Raw genomic sequence first — 24,874 nt, forward strand, 5'->3', positions numbered from 1 at the left:
TGGAGGCCAGGTCATCTGGTGTAGCACCCCATCACTCTCCTGCTTGGTCAAATAGCCCTTACACAGCCTGGAGGTGTGTTTGGGGTCATTGTCCTGTTGAAAAGTAAATGATGGTCCAACTAAACGCAAACCAGATGGAAAAGCATACCGCTGCAAGATGCTGTGGTAGCCATACTGGTTCAATATGCCTTCAATATTGAATAAATCCCCAACAGTGTCACCAGCAAAGCACCTCCACACCATCACACCTCCTCCTCCATGCTTCACGGTGGGAACCAGGCATGTAGAGTCCATCCGTTCACCTTTTCTGCATCGCACAAAGACACGGTGGTTGGAACCAAAGATCTCAAATTTGGACTCATCAGACCAAAGCACAGATTTCCACTGGTCTAATGTCCATTCCTTGTGTTCTTTAGCCCAAACAAGTCTCATCTGCTTGTTGCCTGTCCTTAGCAGTGGTTTCCTAGCAGCTATTTTACCATGAAGGCCTGCTGCACAAAGTCTCCTCTTAACAGTTGTTGTAGAGATGTGTCTGCTGCTAGAACTCTGTGTGGCATTGACCTGGTCTCTAATCTGAGCTGCTGTTAACCTGCAATTTCTGAGGCTGGTGACTCGGATAAACTTATCCTCAGAAGCAGAGGTGACTCTTGGTCTTCCTTTCCTGAGGCGGTCCTCATGTGTGCCAGTTTCTTTGTAGCGCTTGATGGTTTTTGCAACTGCACTTGGGGACACTTTCAAAGTTTGCCCAATTTTTCGCACTGACTGACCTTCATTTCTTAAAGTAATGATGGCGACTCGTTTTTCTTTACTTAGAATTTGTATTATGGCAAGAAAAAAGCAGCTAACAGTCAATTCAGTAGGACTATCAGCTGTGTATCCACCAGACTTCTGCACAACACAACTGATGGTCCCAATCCCTCTTATTAAACCTGACAGGGCACACCTGTGAAGTGAAAACCATTTCCGGTGACTACCTCTTGAAGTTCATCAAGAGAATGCCAAGAGTGTGCAAAGCAGTCATCAAAGCAAAAGGTGGCTACTTTGAAGAACCTAGAATATAAGACATATTTTCAATTGTTTCACACTGTTTTGTTAAGTATATAATTCCACATGTGTTAATTCATAGCTTTGATGCCTTCAGTTTGAATGTACAATTTTCATAGTCATGAAAATACAGAAAAGTCTTTAAATGAGAAGGTGTGTCTAAACTTTTGGTCTGTACTGTGTATGTATATATGTGTATATATATATATATATATATATATATATATATATATATATATATATATATATATATATATATATATATATATATATATATATATATATATATATATATAAAAAAATTATATTATGCATGTATGTATGACCTCTTACAGGCTATAGGGAGGACGCTGCCTCCAAAGCTTAATTTCCATGAAGGAGGCATTACCAGTGTGATGTGCGAGGCCGCCCTCTGCAGAGCTGTGTGTTATTATACCTCACACATCTACAGGCTCCTCTCAGCTTCCAGATCACAGGCAGACTGTGTAGTAATACAGCAGAGCTGTGACAGCTGCAGCAAATGTGTTTATAAGGAGACAAAGTTAAGCTCTACTGTTCTTTAGTTACTTGTCTCACACTGGTAACGTCTCTTTTTATTATAAATAAACTCTGGAGGCAGATTCTCATGCAGTGTCCGGCCCATAGCCTGGAAGAGGTCATTTACATATAAGAAAAACATGGATTTCTCTGGAATAAGACATCAGATCACAGATATTACGGTATAGTTTTATTCAGTTTCCCATGACTTATATCTCCATATAGAACACTTAAAGAGAATCTACCAGTAGGATAAACCCTCTTAATTGTCTCATCTGTTCCAGTTATATAGACGTAAAGATCACCATGATTGGTATGAAAGATTCCCATATTGACACTTACGGTGCGGTATTACTGCATAGTGCATAGATCCTCACTGGGATTATGGGGAAACTCGTCCCTATAAGCTTTGGGATCAGTGTAATGAAAATTGTCGGCATATCACTGATATATTTGAAAATTCCTAAAAATATAGAACTCACTGAAAGGGATAGTAAAACGTAACTTTTATTAATAAATCCACAACATTGCACCGATCCTATATTTGACGTATGAACCCTAGGTGTTTTGAGTTCAATAATGGCATCATACCTACCCTATATCTATCTTTGCCATTTTAGTTCACAATTCATTTACTCCATTCTATAGTGGATATCCGATGTTATTTCGGGACACCCCAACAAGAGTTTTGGAATTCACTGTATGCGCTTGTTTTTATGGGTAATAGTCTTTTGGGAATATTTTAGAACGTCTCCTGATGAGTTGCTATACTATGAACGACAAAACGCGTCAAGACTGACACTAATTGTATGTGATGATGGTATGTATTACTTTTGAGATACTTAGGGTTTTTGTTTTGTTAGTCTTGTCATTTCCTGACTTTATCCCAGGATTTGAGTTACCTAAGTGCACTTTTGTAGTAATGTCATTTTTGATTTAAGTTTTACTATGCCTTTCAGTGAGTCCTAATGAAAATGTCAGTAATGGGATTGCATATCACATTTTAAGCCTCTGATGGGTCCATGCAGATACTTAAAATTAAATGGAGAACAGTTTGACAAAATTCATCTGCAATGCGACCCACTATGGTAACCTGCACCTTTGACATTCTTTAACACAAATGAAAGTGAGTGGTCTTTTGAATACATGTAATAGGTTAAAAGGAACCTGACTGTGGATACATGCTGCCCAGTGCACGGGCAACGTATAGCAGACACTGGCGGTGCGATCTCAGCCAGGTGCTTGGCTCTGAAACGCTGCGGAGTTTCAGATAAAAACCTGCTTGAAATGCTTCTCCCACCGCTTCCCTGGAGTAATGGGGCTCTCCTATACACACAAGGCGTGACCCATCACTCAAGGTGAGCAAGCAGGGAGAAGACTCTGGGTACTGTCCTTTCCGACTAGTCACGCTTTTGGCTCGGTCCCCGTTGGCTTTTAACCCTATTACGACCTTGGACGTATCTATACGTCCAGGTTGCCTGGTACTTAACGTCCTTGGATGAATGGATACGTCCAGGCGATTTTGCGCGCACAGAGACTGTGCGTGCGCGATCGCTGCCAGGAGCGGTGCCACACTGCACCCAGCACTTTAACCCCCTAAATGCTGCGATCAATTTCTTATTCATGACTGTGTGTTCTCTGTTGCAGGCGGGTGTATCAGCAGTACAGTAGATCACCAGGTGTCCCCTAGTCAGCCTTCCAATAAAAGCAGGAAGGTCGAGGTTATTGACCTGACGATAGACAGCTCTTCAGATGAAGAGGAGGAGGAACCTTGCGCTAAAAGGAGCTGTCCCTCTATTACCCCTGCTTCACCGTTAAGTAACAAGGGGTGAGTATATTGGGAGTTTCATACCTCTGCACTTTTAAGTATTTCTGCCGTCACTATTCTCCATGAGGTGGCTGTCTGATCTCTTCGCACATACAGATAATTTTTCAGTCTTATTGGGCCTTATTTCTTTTCTCTAGTTTGATGAGTTTGCCACACCAGGCGTCTCCTATATCCCGAACACCCAGTCTACCAGCTGTAGACTCCACTTATATGAATACCCCCCTCATTCAGGACTACCGGCATCCCTTCCATATGACACCAATGCCATACGACCTGCAAGGTAGGAGTCATCCGCACCCTGTTCCTCCAGTCATTGCACATGTGTTCCAGTGTGACCAGTTGGGTTCAGATTATTTCTGACCAGTGTAGAAACCTCTTCAGTATTGGGCAGCCAATCATTTACACTAGTGTTTTTTCCTGTTGACCCTTATTATAACATGTCTTTTCTTCACAGGACTGGATTTCTTTCCGTTCCTATCTGGAGATAATCAAGTAAGTGTAAACCTTTCCTTTAACAATGCTACTTTTCCTCTTTTTGCTTTTTCTATCTTGCCATTCCCAGAATTTTCTCCCTCCGTACTTTTCTCATTTGTGACCCCAATTTTTTAACTATTTTTTTCCTTCAGCATTACAACACCTCCCTTTTGGCTGCTGCAGCAGCTGCTGCCTCTGAAGAACCAGACCTGCTCCATTCGTCACGCTTTTTCCCATATACAACCTCTCAGATCTTTCTGGACCAGCTCAGTGCAGGGGCGAGCGCCTCCCTTCCTGCAACCAACGGAAGTAACAGTGGCAGTAACAGCAGCTTGGTCTCCTCGAACAGCCTGCGCGAGAACCACAATGCAGCAAGCCGAGGACCAGCAGACAGCTCTTCTCTCTATGGCATAATCCCAGATGTCATCTCCTTGGACTGATCCACAGACGAGCACACTCGGGTGGGATTTGAACCCCCTCGTTTGTCGCCCAATTCCTTTATTTTATTTTTTTTTTTAAAGGAAATGTTTAACAAATCCAAAAAGGACATGTACAGAGAACAGAACTATATTTTCAGTTTTACTTTTGTATATAAACCAAAAACTTTACTCATCCCTCACCCTAACAGAACAGAGTTATGGACCCACCTCCACCCCTGCACTTGCTCTTTGTTTTGTTTTTTTTCTCTTTTTGGTTTCCCAACTGGATCCAGGAGACGGACTCTTATTCTGGAGCCCTCCTTTTAGCACAGTTGGTTCCTCCTCGTATTATCCGGCTTCACAGCATTACCCATTTCTTAACCATATAGATCAGACACAGTATTGGTTTGATTGTCCCTGTACGAGTCGGGTGCTTGCATCAATCATTCTGGAACAATCTCCATTTCTGAATCAAAGCTGCAGTGATCACTTGTTTAGTTTCTTTTCTACACATGTATCTTGTATTTATTGGATCTTGTTGAAGTCTGTAGCAGTACAAATGAGACTCCTAACCTGGCCTTTCTTCTAGGCAGTATTGCAAGGCCTCGGAGTGGGGGAAAGTCATCTTATTGGTGTTTGCTGCCAAATGAACACTGCAAAACAAAGCACTTCTGTTCCCATCAGCGCTGGGAGACATTTGAAGGCTCTAAGTTACATTTCTCTAAACTAGCTATCCATTTGGAGAGAGGAAAAAAACAAAACAAAGCCTTTTCCTCTGTGAGCAGCCGTCATTGGTAATCTAGAACATTGATAACTTTGCTTATCCCACTACTAGTGTTGCTTTATTACTCTACCATCGGGTCCAGCATTGCAGAAGCCTCAATTCTGTATTTTACATGTTGAAAGGCTGGAAAGAGGTGAGATTCAGGTGAGGAGAAGAAGAAAAATAGGCTGCGCCTGTATTAATGGTCAATTATACGGGCGCAGACTAACCAGAGTAGCTATGAATGCTCTTATTTCTACTGTTTTTAGTTATGTTACATGAATAGAAGGACATCTCCTTAGGAGCAGCTTCACAGCACAACTGCAGCCTCACCCCCCCCCCCCCCCACGACTATGTGATCCCAGAGCATTGAGCATTTGCCGATTTATGACATCTTGTCGCAAAAGTCTGCGTTTACCTGTGGAAATTCTCAAAACTGAACAAATTGGTTTTTTTTTTAACTTGTATTTGCACCCCTAGCGTTTTATACAAGCTCCTTGAGTAAAATTGTTCATTAGCGGATCTTTAAATCATTCTGTGATCGCTAAATCAGTTGATCTGTTTAATGAAATGCAAATGCAGCATTAAGTATTAATTTGGGTGGTTCCTGTGCAATAGTCCACCTTCTTAAAGGGAACCTGTATGTGTGTCTTCAGAGAGAAAAGCAAGTTATGTTCTCCTTGCAGCTACTCTCTGTCAGACATCAGGGCGGTGCCGAGGCTGTGAGCAGTCATTGCTCACTACACAGTGAGTATGCTGTCATCTCGCCCCCCCTGGACCCTAAATTAACCTATGTGGTTCTCAATCAAGGAGTAGGGGGGGGGGAATGCGCACTGTGTACTCAGTGCTGACAGATCACAGCCCCCAATACCGCCCTGTGAATCAAAGTGAGTGGCTACAGGGAAAATGTAACTTTACTTTCTTCCTGGAGCTGCACTGCTAAATAGACTGCTGCATATTTTTAAAATGGTATTTACCTGCAAATTACCTCTCTAATCGCTGGTGTTTTTTTAAATATATTACCAGCCGGTTCCTTTACAATAAATGATAAATGCACATTTCCCAGTGTAATGAATGTAATTAACAGATCTCATTACAACTTTCGCACAATTGCCTGCAACCAGATCAGAGTCATGACTATAGCCATGTAGAACAATGTATGCAGTCCATCGTATTTCGTCTGCAGATTAGCTACTAATGTGGTAGAAAGCGGCGCTAAAAAAAAAAAAATGTTGTGTTTTGCATCAGTACTAGGATACAATCCTACACAAGTGTTCACACTTGCCATACCATTTTCATGTTATAAACCTGCATTGGTCAAATGTTGGCCGTGAATGAATGGGAATTTCATATTCTCAATTTACTTTTTTTTTTCTAACACAACTTTTTCTCCCAAAAAAACAAAATGCTATGAAAATTCTATGAGTTTTCAAAGCTTTTAGGGCCCTTATTGTAAACGTTTTGATGAAACTGGTCCGATATTTAGGAGAACATGGGGGGCTGGAGTTGAGAATTAATGCTATATACTAGAAGTACCCCTTTTAGAAAGATTGCATATATACAGCTATGCATTTAACTAAAATGGAGTCCTTCTCTACTTGTCGCGTATAACTTGTAGCCAAGCACATAAGCTGAATATTAGTGATTGGTGATGGGACCAGGTAACTGGCTGGGTCGGCTCCTATATGCATAGGTTGCAATGGCTTCAAAATAACTTTGTGGCTCAGATAATTCTTCTGTAGATTAGACACAAATCTTACATTTGAGGTTACCCTTAAATTTGGTCCTGAAGTGTATGGCATGTATGGAGGGGTGGCAACAGTTTATCTTTGCATCCCTAATTTGTGTAATCTGAGCTCTTGGTATACCATTATAAAGTGTCAAAAGTAGTCAAATATTTTACCTCGGCAGGAAAAGCACATAATCACTGCAGCCGCAGCCGCTTAGCTCATGTTTTGGCTGAAGGCTCCAGTTTGTAGTAATAAGGCTCAGAGCGATCCGCAGTGATGATTGAGGCGAGCCTATAGGTAAATATGCTCTTAACAGCCCCCTCTAGTGGTGGAGGTAACGTTTTGCAGACCTAATGATTGATTGAAACCATACCTAGGTTTGTGCCAGTATCTAAAGTCCGTTACAGTCTGTACACTGAATTTATAGGCAGAGAACCCCAATCCACAGGTTTTATAGCCCGCTCTTAATCCATCCATCATGGGATATATTAATAATCCTTAACTGCATGTGGTGCGGACCCTCGGCGCTGGGCAGCTGTTCTTTAAGGAGATGTGCTCTGTTTGATTTTATTTCTTTTTTTTTCTATTTTTTAATCTAAATTGGTCTACCAACCTTTTGCTTTCATTGGAGGATATGGTCCTGATGCTCATCATCTGTACTCCACGGTGGGGTAAGCAGCAGAAGGGGCAGGAGCTGATGTACCGACACCAGAACTTGTCGCTGATCTCCACAATCCAATCCTGTAACTCATTGCCTTAAAACTTGTGTTCATATGGCATGCCAGACCAGCTGAAAGGCTTTTAAAGATGTATAATAGGCCAATGTCAGTTTGTATAAAGTACCAAGTGAAATATTTATTACTTGCATTGGAAAAATTGTTTACCTATTGAATGTTATCTGTTTCTGTAGAAGTCTTTAGATGTAATAAAAGCATTCTGATGTCTTCTTGTGACATGTGGCCATTGATTTCATGTACTAGACGATGCAGGTCTGGAGGTAACAGTATACTATGTGCCTTAGGCAGTGGACCCTTTTACAACACAATTATCGGGAAGTCCATTTGCCCTTGATATTCTCTAGACTCTTACCCCCCACCCCTGTCTCCCGACATTTTGAATGCTCTGAATTAAGGACCTTATTGTCCCTTTCAATGTGTAAAAGCCCCCAAACACCCACCTACCATGTGCCATTTATAACACCACCATTAGTGACTAAGGCCGGGCAATGCGCTCTACCTCTGCACTATTGTGTGGTTCATGGTTTGAAAGATCGTTCAGAACACAGTTTTGGCATGTTGACTTCTTACGGCCAGTGATGAGCGCCGGCTGCATCGTTGCCTGAAAAAATCCATTCTTGGCTGATTGCAGTTCTATGTAGCTTGGGCCATTGATGAATGACGACGCATTTCCATCTGTGTCCTTTAGATATACACTACCATATACTCATGAATAGATTCATTTTTAAGATCCAAACTTGGAGATGGTGAAATGTACATGTTGTGTAACGTGCAGTTCAGAAACCTTGTAGACATTTTTGGTCTAATGTGGTAAATGCGTTATTGCAAATCGATAGTTTCCTTTTGAGTGACAATGGAATTTGTCATAAAAGGAGTACTACCCCTACAAAGATGGAATTTTGGGTATACGATATCAAAGTCAAGTATCTTCCAATTAGAGATTTGAGTGAAATTGAATTCTGCTCTTGACTTTACAAAAATTTGCATTAGTTAAAATGTGGAATTTTTGCAATTTCCTTCCATGCAGACTTGGCAAAATGGTAGCCGCTTGTTGCCATTTTACTGAACCTTTTTAAAAGGCCATCAAAATGTTAACAAAATACAAAAATAAAATCCTTATACTTCTCTGACCCTTCCGTGTCACCCATTTGGTCTTCACTGCATCTTCAGATTGCTGCTCATGCTGAAACCCCTGGGCCTTCCAGCTTTCAGGAGGATTTCAGTGGAAGCGGCAGCGATCTGAAGATGTGGCAAGGACCAGACAAGTGACACTGAGGAGTGAAGGGGCTGGAGAGGTGAGTGCCAATGGGAGAAGTGTTTTTTTTTTTTTTTTCCTTTCATAAATCACATGTTCTGGGGTCTGAAGAGACCCCAAAGAAAATAAATGACATTAAATTCAAAGTAGTCTATTCGTTTGGATTTTCCAAGGAAATTCAATTAGAGGAGATGTTCTCCACAAATTGAATTTCCATGGAAAATCCAAATGAACAGACTATTTTGAATTTTGCCTGGTCCGCTCCTCTCTACTTTCAATCAAGTGAAAATGTTGCAGCCATGACGAGACATTCTAGACAGGTTACTAATATGGCACACGCACATGAGACCCAGCCCCCCACATTGTCTTTGGCTCAATGAGGCCTAAATTCACGGAGCAAGTCGCTATTCGTTCGTGGTTTAGCATCTGTCTTACAAGCCCGGCCTGATCATGGGGTTTATGACCTGATCTAACTGTATAGTAGGATCCTTCTACGACGCTGTTAGTTTAGGTCAGACTATGAATCAGACCCAGACTTATTACGGATGCTAATTTTTGTGCTAATATCATGTTTTGTGTTTTTTGTTGTTTACATGTGTTAGCGCTTCAACCATAGTAAAGCTTTCTGCTCCAGCCTCTCCTTTACACAGTTTACAGTCTGTATCTAATGGAAAATATTGGACAATAGTTATAAATTATGAACATGTTTAATCAGTTTGTACAACATTAAAGGGTTTTCTGCTACTAATATTTAGTTGATGGCCACGATAGTCTGTGGTGATGAGAAGGAAGCTGATCCATGGCCACCATTGTACATTAGACAAATTATATGGACTTTTTTTTTTCTCTACATCTATGTGGTAAGTAAGCATCGCAACTTGACCATCATTTCACCCTTTCGCAAAAAAAAAAAAATTGTTGCCAGAGTTTTTTCTTCATTCCTGGACACGACCTTTCAAGGGGGTGTGGAGATCATGTAGCATCAAAGAGGGTCGTCTGTTGGGTTTCAGTAGTCGGCTGGTGGTAGTGTGATTTTCTTCACAAAGTCTTCGTACTTCACCATTCCGTCCGGCCCTACATGAGCATCTCGAAAGAGGTCTTCCACTGGAATTAGAAAAAAAACAAAACTGTTTTCGAATTCATGAGCTCCGATCAGGTACAAAATTTACAACTAAACAAAAATATACTTCACTGACTACAGTTAGGCTGTGACCCCACATGGGGAAATATTTTTTTCGAGGATTTGACAGTGATTTTGCATTGCAGAAATGCTGTAGTTTCCCACTTAAAGAGAGAAAGACGAGAGCTGCATGTTGTCCGAACAAAGGGTACCATGAATTTCACATTGGCTGCGTTATTGCAGCCGTGTATGTTTCACTCTAAGACAGCAGTGTTTCAGAGATTTACTTAGCTGTCCTAGGGCTATGATGACTAGTCCAAGGCAGGTTCTTCCCCACTGCCCTAGATTGACAGGGGACTCCCTATGTGTCTGTGCATAGAGAGCGCGAACAGTCTACAGGAGCTAGACCGAGACCTGCCTCTAAAGGTATGTGCCCACGATGCGTCCAGGTCTGCGGGTTTGACACTGCGGAAGAGCCGACGATGGCTTCCGCTCATTTTATGCAAATGAGCGGCGCCATATATATATATATATATATATATATATATATATATATATATATATATATATATATATATATATATATATATATATATATATATATATATATATAATTTTTTTTTTTACATGCGGACTTTCCTCATAGAGGTTAGGTCTACGGGGAAAGCCCACATGTGGACCCGCAGGAGAAATTGTCATGCTGCGATCCAGTGGACATTGGATTTCTAGAAATCCCATCCATTGTGCTATAACATCTGGCCGCTGTGGGTTTGACGCTGCATAAGGCTGCGTTCACACATTGCGTATTTCCCTGCGTTTTTTACGCTGTGTATTTTCCTGCTTTTTTTTTTACCTGCGTTTTTTTAAGCAGGTAAAAAAAAGCACCTCCATTCACACACTGCATAAAAAAGCACAGCAAAAAACGCAGTGTGAAAATGAAGGGTGACATGTGTACTGTCTGTGTGTACTGTGTGTGTCTGTGTCCTGTGTGTGTCCCTAGCAGTGTATGTACAGACTATGGATACTCACCTACCCGATGCATGAGAGACGTGTCTGCTCCGGCCCGCGCTTGCAGCATCTGCCGTGAAGCGATCAGCAGACTGTCAGCTGACCGGCTTGTAATCAGCTGACCGGAAGCCGGTTAGCTAACAGCTGAGCGGCTCACCGGCAGATGCTGGAAGCGCGGGATTGGAGCGGACCGGACCGGACGCCTCTCCCCTGACCTCGGGTAGGTGAGTATCCATCCTGCGCCTCCGTAAAAAAGCGATGGAATTACGCAGTGTGTGAACACCACTGCGTAATTCCATCACTTATAATGGGCACAATAGAGAGAAAGCGCAGGACGCAGCTGCGTAAAGAATTGACATGCCTATTCTTTACGTAGCTGCGCTTTCCCGCTGCGTAAAATTACACAGTGTCTGAACGGCAAAGTGAATTTCCCATTCGCTTTGCTGGCAGACAAAAAGCACATTGCGTATTTTCAAAAAGTGCGCGCAAAAAAGCGCGCGAAAATACGCAATGTGTGAACGCAGCCTTAGTCCGCAGCGTCAAGCCCACAGCATATCCGGACCGTGTGCACATACCCTAAGGGTACCATGCGGTTTTTCCAATGCATTGTATAGGAAAAACGCACAAAGAATGGACATGCTGCTTCTTTTAATGCACATGAAATTCTGTAAGGAAAAAATCCTGCTCATGTGCACAGATCTTTAAAAATCTCATAGAAAATGCTGACATAAGGTTTGCAATGCATTTTTGTGGCCAATTCTGCGCAGATTTCCCGCATAAAAAACGCACCATGTGCACATAGTCTTAGAGTAATAATTCAACTGCATAGCCCCCGACCAACTTTTCCTGTGAAAACGCTGCAGTGTTTTAGAGTAGGACCTACACAGGTGCAACAACGCAGCCAGTTCTGATTTAGGCTAAATGTGTTTTAAGTGGCAGGAATCGGCCAATTGGCCATTATCAGGGGGTTTTCACTGGGGGCGTTTACTTCTTACTCCACGTGCCTACCCCCCATATAGCTTAGAGCAGGTTGTGTAAGTGTGAGGCATATAATGACTGGCCGCTTGATCACACTGCAGAGCCATTACAAGATGAGCACAACAGACACAAGTGTGATTACTGATACATGTGTCTCCACTTTGGACAGGGAGAAGTGACCATGCTGTGAGGAGAAGAGCTGATCGAAGGGTTTGTAATGTAACACAGCTCAACTCTGCTGTATTACCCTTTCCCCCACAAGGCCTGCCATGAGATGAACGCTCAAAAGTGTCTGTAATCACTTCTGTCTGCTGTGCAGTGAGAGAAGGCTGTCTGTCATTATATGCCTCACACAGGAGTTGCCTACTCTAATCTATGGTTGGGAGTAGTGTTCTTTTCCTTGACTGTTGCTGCCTGCTTATGATTGGTCAATGTCATACAGGGAGAAAACTTTGATGGCAAAATATCTTTGCAATGGAGAGGCAAAAAAAAAAAAAATCCCTTTACATTCTGCTGTGCAGTCACTATTACATGATCTAAAAGAAAATCAAATACATTTCCATTCTAAACCTAGGAAACTATGCGATCAAGTCCATACTGCCATAAAAAACGGACACGTCACACGGATGAAAAGTAGAAAAATGGATGAGTCTCAGACAATTCTCGTCTCCAGCCGCCTTTACTCGTACCTTCCTCAGGTGTTAACTTTTCTCCCATTCTGGTTAGTTTCGCCTTGAGCTCCTCCAGGTGGATCGTTCCCTTCTTTTGTCTGTCTGTCATCAGCATGGCTACAAGGATCTCATTCTCAGGGTCTTCCTGCTTCTGCTGACGATACATAATGGTCAAGAAAGTTGAGAAATCCACTTCTCCATCCTTCCCTGAAGAGTAGAGACAAATGTTATTAGTGGTTAGATACAATATGTATCATTTATCTTGCACGTAGTTGCGTCTATTTTTATTTGTAACATTTAGAAATCCTTTTTAAGAGGAAAAAAATGTGGGAAGTGTAGACATCCAGAACTACAAGTCGCAGCAAGTCATTCAGGTCAGTGGGTGACTGATTAAAAACTGATATAGATTAATATTTGTTGCATGGTTTTTTGGCTATGGAGAAATGCATGTGTGAAATGACTATGTAAACCATGGGAGTAGTGTTATAACCTGCAGGGAAATACTTGCACCTACTTTGCACACTTGTCAGCAGTCGGCCATGTCTTATTGATGCACTGTGACGCTGTACTATTATTACGTGCACTCTTGATTTAGACGGGCCGATATCAGCCCATTTATGAGCACTAATCAAATATTTACAAGTCATTTGCGCTCCTTTAATGATCTTTCCAAACAGACGGATAAATATTGATGGAAAATGATTGATCGTTAATAGTGTTGAGCGAGTATGTTCTATTAACCCTTTTGGCGAGTATGCTCGTGCCGAGCTCCGAGTATTTACAGCTGCTCGGTGATATGGTTGCATCGCTCCCGTGTGCATGATTTGCAACTGTTTGACAGCTTTATTACATGTGAGGAATGTGTAAGAAATAGACATTCCTCACATGTAATAAAACTATCAAACAGTTGCAAATCATGCACACGGGAGCGATTCAACCATATCACCGAGCAGCTATAAATACTCTGAGCATACTCGGAACAGAACATACTCGCTCAACACTAATCGTTAATGATTGTCCTGTCCCCCATACAGAATCATGTTCTTGGCAGCACATCCTCTCTTAACAGGGGGCGATGTGCTGCCGATAACGATGATTTTTAAGCCGGAATAAATTATTCAATCACCCAACAATAGAGCGTTTTGCACATTCATTGGGAGAATGCCGGGCTTATTTACATGGGTCGGTAATCGGGAAAAAGCTATTTTACGGACTCTCGTTCACTGATTCTCAGCGCACCGAAATGCACCTTTTAGGCCACGGCCCCACTATCAGTATTCGGTCAGTATTTTTTCTCAGGAGTGGGAGTCAAAACCAGGAGTGGGTGATAAATGCAGAATTGGTGACTTGTTTCTATTATACCTTTTCTCTGATTGTTCCTCACCTGGTTTTGGCTCCCACTCCTGAGAAAAAATACTGACCGAATACTGACCAAATACTGATAGTGGGGCCGTGGCCTTCCTTTTACAATCAGTGTTGCAGGGACACATTATGGGGCGCTCAGTGATTTGGCTTATTTGCTGATTTTATATCACAAGCCATGCAATATGTTCAAGTCTATGTATTCAATATACTCTTTATTTAAATGATCTTACAGGATAAAAAAAAAACCTTGGTGAAACAGAAGTCTCCAGTTTGTGTTTGGTATATGGCAGCTAATCTTATTCACTTAAAGGGTTATTTCCCCAATAATCAAGTTATTCTTTATCCATGGGAAAATCTTACTGATCACTGGTCGTCTGATCCTGAAAACATGGCCCTGAAGTTCCATCCTAAATGGAGCAAAGGTGCGTATACTCCACTCCATTAAAGGGGTTGTCCAGTACTTTATATTACTCCCCCAATGTATCCCCCTGGGGCCCCTAAGGATTTTTGTAATTAGCTTACGTTGCAGATACTGCCTGTGAGCGGCGCTATCAGTGGCCGCTCACAGGCACCACATGACTCCCGGCTGCAGCCGGCTCTGACATCTGCTGATGTCACGACAAGTGCTGGCAGCAGCCGGGGGTCTCTGTCGTCTGCGTTCCATGGTGGATGCCAGGTTGTGGGCAGGGTTACCCCCCTTGCGTCACACCCGGCATCCACCGCGTGTTCTGCCTCTCCCCATTCATTGGGAAAGCGTGCGGTGGATGCTGGGTGTGATGCGGGGGGTAACCCTGCCCACAACCCAGCAGCCACCACGGGGAGCCCAGCACTGAGTCACGCCTCACTTGTGACGTCAGCGTGGGGTCACATGATGCCTGTGAGCAGCCACCGATAGCGCCACTCACAGGCAGAAACAGCAACGTAAGCTAATTACAAAAGTCTTGGGGGCCCCAGGGGGGATACATTGGGGGGTAATATAAAGTACTGCACAACTTCTTTAATTGTCTGTGCGACTAGCCGAGAGCTGCACTCTACAGTCCCATAGACAACAAATAGAGTGGAGACAGCATGCGCAACTCCACTCCATTCAGGAAGGGGCACTCTCGGACTCCCAGCAGTCAGACCCCCAAAGATCAAGTTAACGCATATCCAATGGATAAAGGGATAGCTTGTTTTTTTTTTAAATAATCCTTTAAATGCTGATTTCCATCTTTGTCTGTTTTTACATATAATACTGGACATGTGATTGTGCAAGTAATCATTTATTTGTAACTGATCCAGTAAGCAAGAAACCGGATCCTCTTCAAATGAGAGAAAACCGGATGACTATTTAACGGAGCCGTTTTGCGTAGACTTCAATGGTAAAAAAAGAAAAAAAAAGCAGATTCAGTTGAAATCCGTTTGTTTCAGGCAGACAGAAAAAAGCTGTTTTTGGATGAAAGCAGCCATGTTTTTTTTGTTGTAATTCTGTACAGCTCATTTTTATAGTGTTCTCTATAGAGAAGTAAAATGGACTCACTAGGTGATATCTAGTGCACGGCTCGGGGCGGCAGCGCCCGGCTTCTCTCCGTCACCATCTTGGACTCCTTGGCTCATGCACCACCCTCTCTGTACTAGTTTTGTGTAGTGTGTTCCTTTAATGATATTTCTTTCACTGCACCAAAACTCATCCGTATAGAAAATTCTCATCCATTAGTCAAATAATAAAGTTCTGTTTCTCAGTAATTCATACCGATTTTCTGCACCTGCAGGTGACGGTTGACTTCCACAGGAGTAGGACAAGTCCCCAAGCAGCGCATTACAGTCAGGAGGTCTTGAGAGGGAATCTTGCCTTTTCCCTTTTTATCATACAGGTTAAAGCATTCCTTGAACTCTGTGAGACAGTGACATGACAGTACAATACATCATGGGAACAACATGTTACATGTACAGCACATCATTTATCCAGCAAGACCATATATAAAGAGAGGGGGCCACAGCAAAAGAAATATAGGGCTCTGCTCAGTGCCTGTTTTGCCCCAATCCGTTGATATTAGGGTCTTTTTCAACCTAACCTTGTGCAGCTTTACTACACCAAAGGGGTCATTATAAACTGGGGTCTCTCTTTTAAAGGACCCCATCGCAGATGCGCTGCTGGACTCTAGGGTACCTATAACATTAGGCCACTTTCAGACCAGCAAAATGCATGTGGATTATAGGCACATCACCCAGACGGCTGCAGTCCATCAGAAGCAGAGGGCGGTTTCACACATTAGTCTTTATTTTCTCATATGTGAAAAACTGTTGTGTTTTTTACTGTGCTGGATCCATTTTTGGTCCTAGTGTCAGTTTTTCCAGTCCTTGTAGCATCCATTTTTCTAATATGAAAATAAAACTTCTTAGCTTCTCCTGCTCATACGATCTAATGCAGACAGCGCATGGATGACACCGGCGTGATAAATATATATATATATATATATATATATATATATATATATATATATATATATATATATATATATATCATGGGGCCATTGACTCATTGGTGAGTTTGATACACAACATGCATCAACGTAGGACAGGTCTCCATTTTTATTTTGTGGACAATTAATCTGAAAAAAAATGACAAGTGAGACGACTTATTCATTGTAATAGGTCTGTGATCTACCCCCAAAAACAATATATCATACATACCAAAAAATTGACATGTGAACGAGTCCTTATGGTAAGGGTGGTTTTTTTCGGACCAGTGCTATGTATGGTTTTCACAGATAGCACACGTATCTATAATATTTTATGGGGCTGTGCACATGTCCAATTTGGGTCCGACTGTCAGATCAAAATCGGCAATGCAAGTCTATGGGTCCGTGAAAAGAATCGGACCGAACTCGGATGACCTCTGAGTCCGATTTTTCACAGTCTGACAAAATGGAGAAGATGGAAGAATTTTTTTTTTCTCTTCACATCTGAGAAAAACTGATCAAAGTCTGATCAAAATAATTGGACCGTTTTTCTCGGATGTGGGGAAATCAGTCATGTGAACCTACCCCCCAGGTGCAGAGGCAGCAAGATGTGAATTTTCGCAAGATCTAAGCGTGTTACGTATGTGCAGATTGTGCGAAGGGTAAAATCTGCTGTGGACATTGGGAGCATTTCTGAAACTAAATGAGCATGATGCAAATATATAACACTTTCTGTACAGAAACCTTCTGCTACTTGAAGGTGTCCATCTACGTGGATTTACTGTCATTTACTGTAGTGAGCAATTCAGAATAGTTCCAAATGTAATAAACACACAAGGATCCCCCTTACTCATTTTCTTCTCAGTACTGATACTACATACCGTTATTCATAACATTCATTTTCTTCAGCACCACGAGACTTTCACATTGCGACACTGCATTACAGTGATTGTCCAGTGATTAAACACCATTTGATTTTTCTAATCGACATCCTTCATTTTGCGTTGATTTATTTTAAAATTGTAGATTAGCCAAATACTGGACTCAGTTGTTGCATCCACTTAGCAACTTATTGTGGTAGTTGTGTCATGTGGATGCAACAACTGAGTCCAGTATTTGGCTGCAGTGATCAGGTGGATGTAGAGTACCTAAGAGCTACCGCTAAGTAAACAAAAGGATGGCGCGGACCACCGGAGCACGGGCGCTGGTGCAGCAATGTATCTAACAGGTGAGTTAAAGGGATTGTCCCACTTCCACATAAGGAGGTGAGTGGCGCCTTTAGCGTAGCGTTTTTTGACCGCTTGCTGATTAAAAATTAATGTCCTAGCCTAAGAATATACAATCAATTTAAAAAAAATGGAAAACCCATCACTGACAAGTAACTAAGCTAAATATACGCTGGTGAGATAACATTAATATTGAATTAATAACATTTTTTGTTAACTTTATGAATTTCTCAATACAGATCTATTGATGAGTAGCAAAACTAACAACCCTGGAGATTACCGGTGAGGTCGGCCAAAACAGCACCAAATAAAAGCGATAGAAAGGTAGGCTTATTAGTTTGCTCTGAGTTAATTTGCCGTCATTTCTGTGTCAATCATTGCCCAATCTTATGCTAGAACAAACAGCGCAAAATAGGAGAAACAGAAAAGTTGGCCTGATAGAAATGATGGCAAAGTCGCTCAAATCAACCTGTGTCAACCGCTGCTCAATCTTATACTGTAATGGACGGTGTTTAATAACAAGGCATCAAATTTCCACGACTCCGACTCCACGACGCCGACTCCCTCATACATGGCTCATGTTTAAGTGATAAATTTACTGTAGCACAGATTCATCTCCGCTAAAAGTCTAGACCCTTAGATCAGGAATAGGACATTTCATAACTTTCCCAAATTCTTATGAAAAAATATTTCCCACAAACTGCATTGAATTACTGTACCCAATTTATTATATATTATAGGAGTTGGAGTCGGTTCATTTTATACAGACTCCGACTCCACAGCCCTGTCAAATACTATTACCTGAATTGTCTCCCCACTCCCCAAGACTTACTCTGAATTTCATCCTGAGACAGGAACTTGGTCTGCAGGAAACACAAAATCAGTTATCCAAGCATCATATGGCCAACATGTAAGAACACGTAGAATCTGCAAATGATGAAGAGGAGTACAACAAAGAAAAGGTGTCGGCTGTACAACAGGGCTCGTATTGATCTATGAGCGCAGGTATATTACAGTCTGATCGTCACCTACCATCTCTTGTCTGCGCTGTTCCTGCTTCCTCCTCTGTATGAGATGTTAAAGTCCACACAGGAAGAAGAACATCCAGCCGCTTCTACTATCATGGAGAGCAGGGGTCAGATTCCACCATTATCCACCAGGTAACAGGTCCTATTACCCTCATAAAGCAGCTGTCACACAGGACTCCTGTTCCAATGAAGTATTTATGAGGTGTACACAGAAAACAACCTCTAGGATGATTCCCATACTTACAGACGATTAAAAAAAAAAAGACTCGAGTGTATTAACCCTTTATATTCAGCATGTGCATATATAACCCTAACACTCCATATCCTCATATTACCTCTGCTGGATTGGTGCCCGATTCATCATTTGTGATTTATTGAAGTCACTTTTCCTTTTTTTTTTTGTCTTGTGATATTCACTCACAATATTTGCTCTAAATTCTTCAAAACGACACACAAAATCAAAAATGCTTTTTTTTCTTTTCTCTTTAATAGATTTTTGTAACTTTTCAACATCAAAAGTTGGAAATCCTTTGAGAAGTCGCAAAAATGCAGCAAATTGAAAACTTCTCCAGAAACCTTACTCCAGGAGAGGGGAACTGGAGTGACATGCGGCAAGAAAATGTGACTTTTGGTAAAAGCCGCATTTCATGAAAGTGTCTAAAACATCTGGAAAAGCAAAGCTGTTGAGGAAACATCAAAAAGGACTTAAACAAAGAAAGACAACTTAAAATGTATAGCGAATGAGACGCCGGTACTGAAGTCACTGAAGAAAGGAGCAAATTACTCCAGAAAAGTGACGAATCAGCAGTGATGAATCGGGGCCTAAGTGTTTTACACCGGCCGCTAATGACTGGTTTAGGGCTTCCCAAGGGATGTGGGTCCATTTGTAGTCAGAGCAGTCCACTTTCATTCTCCATTATAAATATGAGCGGAAGCCAATGTTAATGCTCACTTGTGAAAGCACTTAGAATAAGTGTATTACCATAAGGTTCATCTACAGAAGTGTGCTTCTCGTCTGCACTATTTCTGCATCTAGAAGGTCAGGTCAGACCAGCAGTAACATCTCATGTCCATATTCCACGGGCAGCACGATGGCTCAGTGGTTAGCACTGCAGCCTTGCAGCCCTGGGGTCCTGGGTTCAAATCCCACCAAGGACAACATCTGCAAGGAGTTTGTATGTTCTCCCCGTGTTTGTGTGGGTTTCCTCCGGGTTCTCCGGTTTCCTCCCACACTCCAAAGACTGATGGGGAATTTAGATTGTGAGCCCCAATGGGGACAGTGCCCATAATATCTGTAAAGTGCTGTGGAATTAATGACACTATATAAGTGAGTAAAATAAATAAATAAATATTTGATCCATTAGTAGCTATATAGTGACAGACAACATCACTGAAAAATATAGAGCACAATATAAATGGACGTGAAAAATGGTCATTATTTGTACTTGAGTATTTTCGTCCATACTTGAGGTCGACGTTCGTTCATGTAAACGCACTGATATCTTATTTTTATTATTTATTGTGTTATGAACTTACCAAATTAACAAAAAAATTTTTTTTTGCTAACGTCTACTAGAACAGATATAAAATAATTTGAATTTTTTTTATGGTGATCTGACAAAAAACTAAAAAAAAACATGAAACGATCAGCCATTATTGTTACGCTATCAACACTTCTGTTTTGAGCTAATTTTCACACTTTAACACCAACACCTACTGGAGTGAGAATTGCAACTTTTTAAAAAGTCACAATTCATAAATCTGGCTAAAACCTCCTGAGGACCCTGTCAGATCTCTCGAGGAAGCTGTCATTTATCAGTCAAAGTCAATCCTAGCTGTCTGCCATTCACTAATACACACTATAACCTAAATCAACTGATGGGTTGTAACTGAACAGCATTTCTGCCTTCTACAGTGATGCTTGAAAGTTTGTGAACCCTTTAAAATTTTCCATATTTCTGTATAAATTTGACCTAAAGCTGTATATTTTCACACAAGTACCAAAAGTAGATAAAGTTCCAAATCAAAGGAGTCAAAAATATTAGACTGTCATTCTTTTCATTGATGTAAAATGAGAGTCCAGTGTTTTCAATCAATACGATGATAATCAGGTGTGAGTGACCGGTTTTATTTAAAGTACAGGGATCTATCAATGTCTGATCTTCACAACACAATTGTGGAAGTGTGTCTAGGAACCTGGGGAACTTAAAAAGAAAGCTGTTGATTATCATAAGACTGGAAAGCATTACAAAACAATCTATAAAAGTTTGCACCTCCCCATCTAATCAGTCAGATGTGTACAAATTGAGGAGATTCAAGGCCACTATTACCCTCCCAAGGAGTGATTGACTAACAAAGATCAAGGTGTATAATAGTCCATGAGGACACAAAAGAACCCAAGGTAACATCTAAGCAACTAAAGGCCTCTCTCACATTAGCTAATGTTAATACTCATGAGTCCACTAAATAAAAATAGTATGCATGGCCGGATTGCAAGGAGGAAAACCAGTGCTAGGCTTTATGACGTTTGCTGCCCATTTGCAATTTGATAAAGATCACGTGGACAAGCTGGAAAGCTATTGGTGAAATGTTTTGTGGACGGATGGGATCCAAATAGAGATTTTTGGTTTAAATGAGAAGTGTTATGTTTGGAGAAAGAAATATACTGTATTACAGCATAAAAACCTCGTACTATCTGTGAAACACAAATGGTAAGTAATATCATGCTTTTGGCCTGATTTGCTACATCTGGGTCAGGACAGCTTGCCACCATTGATGCAAGAATGAATTCTGAATTTTATCAGCAAATCTAGAGGGAAAAGGTCAGCACATCCTATAGAAATGTTGTGGAAGGGCTTGAAGCGAGTAGTTCATGGGAGAAATCCCACCACTATAACGGAGGTGAAGCTGTTTTATAGGGAGGAATGGGCTAAAATTCCTCCAGCTGATGTACAGACAGGACTAATCCACAATTACCGGAAACATTTAGATGCACAAGATCACACCACACACACTAACCGCAAAGGTTCACATACTTTTACCACTCACAAACATGTAATATTAAACGGTTTTCCTGAATAAAAAATAGACAAAAGGCTAATATTTGCAACTAACTTGTTTAACTTTTTCTTTTTATCTATTTTTTAGGTGAAAATCTGATATGGTGTTAGGTCACATTTATGCAGAAATATGTGAAATTCTGAAGGGTTCACAAATGTTCAAGCACCACTGTAAATATCAAGCAAAATCAAGTATTGTTACACCAGCCGAACCCTTCATTACACTATTTATCACAGTTCTACATGAGAGCTGTACATTTTATTCCAAAAAGGGAACTGATCAAGCTACGGAGAGGTAGCAAAGTTAAAGATTTTAATTTTTTGAAAAACATTTTGCCGATTTTTTATAACAGGATCTTCTCTGATATTTGTCTCGCAAAATGTGTGTAAGATGTTGTTTAAATAGAGACCTAAAAGGGGCTTCCACAAATGTGGAGTTAAAGGGGTGGTCTAATACCTGTAATGCTCTTTATTAAATATCTGTCTGTAAGCCCCAACCACTTTTGGAATTTGCTTTATTAAAAAATTCAGAACCATTCTACCTATACAGTAAATCCCTCTATGTGCTTTTTTTTTTTTTTTTTAACCCCTTTACTGCATGTGAAATTTTGTTTTAGGCAAGTCTCCAACTGGACATTGCAGGAGGATGGGGCTGCGGTCACTTCTCCCTTCTACAGTACAGACCAAAAGTTTGGGCACACCTTCTCATTTAAAGATTTTTCTGTAATTTCATGACTATGAAAATTGTACATTCACACTGAAGGCATCAAAACTATGAATTAACACATGTGGAATTATATATTTAACAAAAAAGTGTGAAACAACTGAAAATATGTCTTATATTCTAGGTTCTTCAAAGTAGCCACCTTTTGCTTTGATGACTGCTTTGCACTCTCTTGGCATTCTCTTGATGAGCTTCAAGCGGTAGTCACTGGAAATGATCTTCCAACAATCTTGAAGGAGTTCCCAGAGATGCTTAGCATTTGTTGGCCCTTCTGCCTTCACTCTGCGGTCCAGCTCACCCCAAACCATCTCGATTGGGTTCAGGTCTGGTGACTGTGGAGGCCAGGTCATCGTGCGTAGCACCCCATCACTCTCCTTCTTGGTCAAATAGCCCTTACACAGCCTGGAGGTGTGTTTGGGGTCATTGTCCTGTTGAAAAATAAATGATGGTCCAACTAAACGCAAACCGGATGGAATAGCATGCCGCTGCAAGATGCTGTGGTAGCCATGCTGGTTCAGTATGCCTTCAATTTTGAATAAATCCCCAACAGTGTCACCAGCAAAGCACCCCCACACCATCACACCTCCTCCTCCATGCTTCACGGTGGGAACCAGGCATGTAGAGTCCATCCGTTCACCTTTTCTGCGTCGCACAAAGACACGGTGGTTGGAACCAAAGATCTCAAATTTGGACTCATCAGACCAAAGCACAGATTTCCACTGGTCTAATGTCCATTCCTTGTGTTCTTTAGCCCAAACAAGTCTCTTCTGCTTGTTGCCTGTCCTTAGCAGTGGTTTCCTATCAGCTATTTTACCATGAAGGCCTGCTGCACAAAGTCTCCTCTTAACAGTTGTTGTAGAGATGTGTCTGCTGCTAGAAATCTGTGTGGCATTGACCTGGTCTCTAATCTGAGCTGCTGTTAACCTGCGATTTCTGAGGCTGGTCACTCGCATAAACTTATCCTCAGAAGCAGAGGTCTGCCTTTCCTGGGGCGGTCCTCATGTGAGCCAGTTTCTTTGTAGTGCTTGATGGTTTTTGCAACTGCACTTGGGGACACTTTCAAAGTTTGCCCAATTTTTCGCACTGACTGACCTTCATTTCGTAAAGTAATGATGGCGACTCGTTTTTCTTTACTTAGAATTTGTATTATGGCAAGAAAAAAGCAGCTAACAGTCTATTCAGTAGGACTATCAGCTGTGTGTGCACCAGACTTCTGCACAACACAACTGATGGTCCCAACCCCATCTATAAGGCAAGAAATCCCACTTATTAAACCTGACAGGGCACACCTGTGAAGTGAAGACCATTTCTGGTGACTACCTCTTGAAGCTCATCAAGAGAATGCCAAGAGTGTGCAAAGCAGTCATCAAAGCAAAAGGTGGCTACTTTGAAGAACCTAGAATATAAGACATATTTTCAGTTGTTTCACACTTTTTTGTTAAGTATATAATTCCACATGTGTTAATTCATAGTTTTGATGCCTTCAGTGTGAATGTACAATTTTCATAGTCATGAAAATACAGAAAAATCTTTAAATGAGAAGGTGTGTCCAAACTTTTGGTCTGTACTGTATGTCAGGAACAGGATATCATCAGAGAGCAGTGCTGCGGCCACAGCTTCTGTCACTGCCGCCCCCCAATGACGTCCTGTTCTGGGGGGTGATGGATAAGTAACTGTAGCCACACTTCATCTGTGCCTTCATCTTCAATGGCCATCGCGAGTCACTACTTCTGACATTGCTGTCTCTATCCCTGAAATGAGACATCAGGAGGCGGGCATAAAAGCAGGGCACATGACAACCTCAAACAAATCATCAGGGTGCAGAGATGGAAGCAGGGTGAGTGACATCAGCACCATCAAATGAGGACGATTTATTTGAGGGTGGCGATGGTGTCACTTAATTGCTTCCATCACCTCCTTATGATGACTCATTGCAGGAAAAGTGACGGTGGTGTCAGAGACAGGGACTGTGGTGGTAGCCACTGAAGATGCAGTTGGCGGGCACAGGATTACAGCAGGGGACAAGCTGTGGTAAGTTACCTCAGTGCCACCCCCAATGATGTCCAGTTTCAGGAGGGTTAATAGAAGCTGTGGGGAAGTGACTACAGGACCAGCCTCCTGTGACGTCCCTTTTGAGACTCCCCTCAAATAAAATGCCACAGGAACTAAGAAAAAAATGGTATATAGGGACTAGCTATATAGGGAGAACAGCAGGTAATTTTATAATAAAAGAAAATTATAAAAGTGATAAGGACTTAAAGATAAATAAATAATAATAAAAAAAAAAAATCTATTTTTTATAAAAAGGCATTTCTAGGTATCGGATGACCTCTTTAATGAATATATTTTATGGGAAAAAACCCTTAATGGGGTTGCATGAAAGTAGAAAAATATGGCGGCTTTCTTACAACAGTGCCACTCTTTTCCATGGGTTTTGTCTGGTATTGCAGCTCTGTCCCATTCAAAT

General features: G+C 41.5%; 2 protein-coding genes across 5 annotated transcripts in view; one reads left to right on the forward strand and one right to left on the reverse strand.

Moving 5' to 3' along the window:
• The window catches only part of PIAS1 (protein inhibitor of activated STAT 1), a 60,324-nt gene extending 52,576 nt beyond the window's left edge, over window positions 1-7,748 (forward strand). For all 4 annotated transcript variants that reach the window (XM_073653463.1, XM_073653465.1, XM_073653466.1 and 1 more), the window contains 4 exons: window positions 3,229-3,409; window positions 3,547-3,689; window positions 3,864-3,901; window positions 4,036-7,748. In XM_073653463.1, coding sequence (XP_073509564.1) covers window positions 3,229-3,409; window positions 3,547-3,689; window positions 3,864-3,901; window positions 4,036-4,323 — 650 coding nt within the window. In that variant the 3' untranslated portion in view covers window positions 4,324-7,748. The remainder of the gene's footprint in view (window positions 1-3,228; window positions 3,410-3,546; window positions 3,690-3,863; window positions 3,902-4,035) is intronic.
• Window positions 7,749-9,475: 1,727 nt separating this feature from the next.
• CALML4 (calmodulin like 4) lies at window positions 9,476-18,752 on the reverse strand. Its single transcript, XM_073653467.1, has 5 exons — window positions 18,629-18,752; window positions 18,429-18,459; window positions 15,662-15,802; window positions 12,583-12,771; window positions 9,476-9,891 (listed from the first exon to the last, which is right to left on the reverse strand). The coding sequence occupies exons 1-5, from the start codon at window positions 18,629-18,631 to the stop codon at window positions 9,794-9,796; spliced, it is 462 nt and encodes a 153-aa protein (XP_073509568.1). The 5' UTR covers window positions 18,632-18,752; the 3' UTR covers window positions 9,476-9,793.
• Window positions 18,753-24,874: the final 6,122 nt, after the last annotated feature.

Source organism: Phyllobates terribilis, unplaced genomic scaffold (genome assembly GCF_046119375.1).
Source record: "Phyllobates terribilis strain yellow unplaced genomic scaffold, ASM4611937v1 Scaffold_11__3_contigs__length_659146591, whole genome shotgun sequence".
Lineage (NCBI taxonomy): Eukaryota > Metazoa > Chordata > Amphibia > Anura > Dendrobatidae > Phyllobates > Phyllobates terribilis.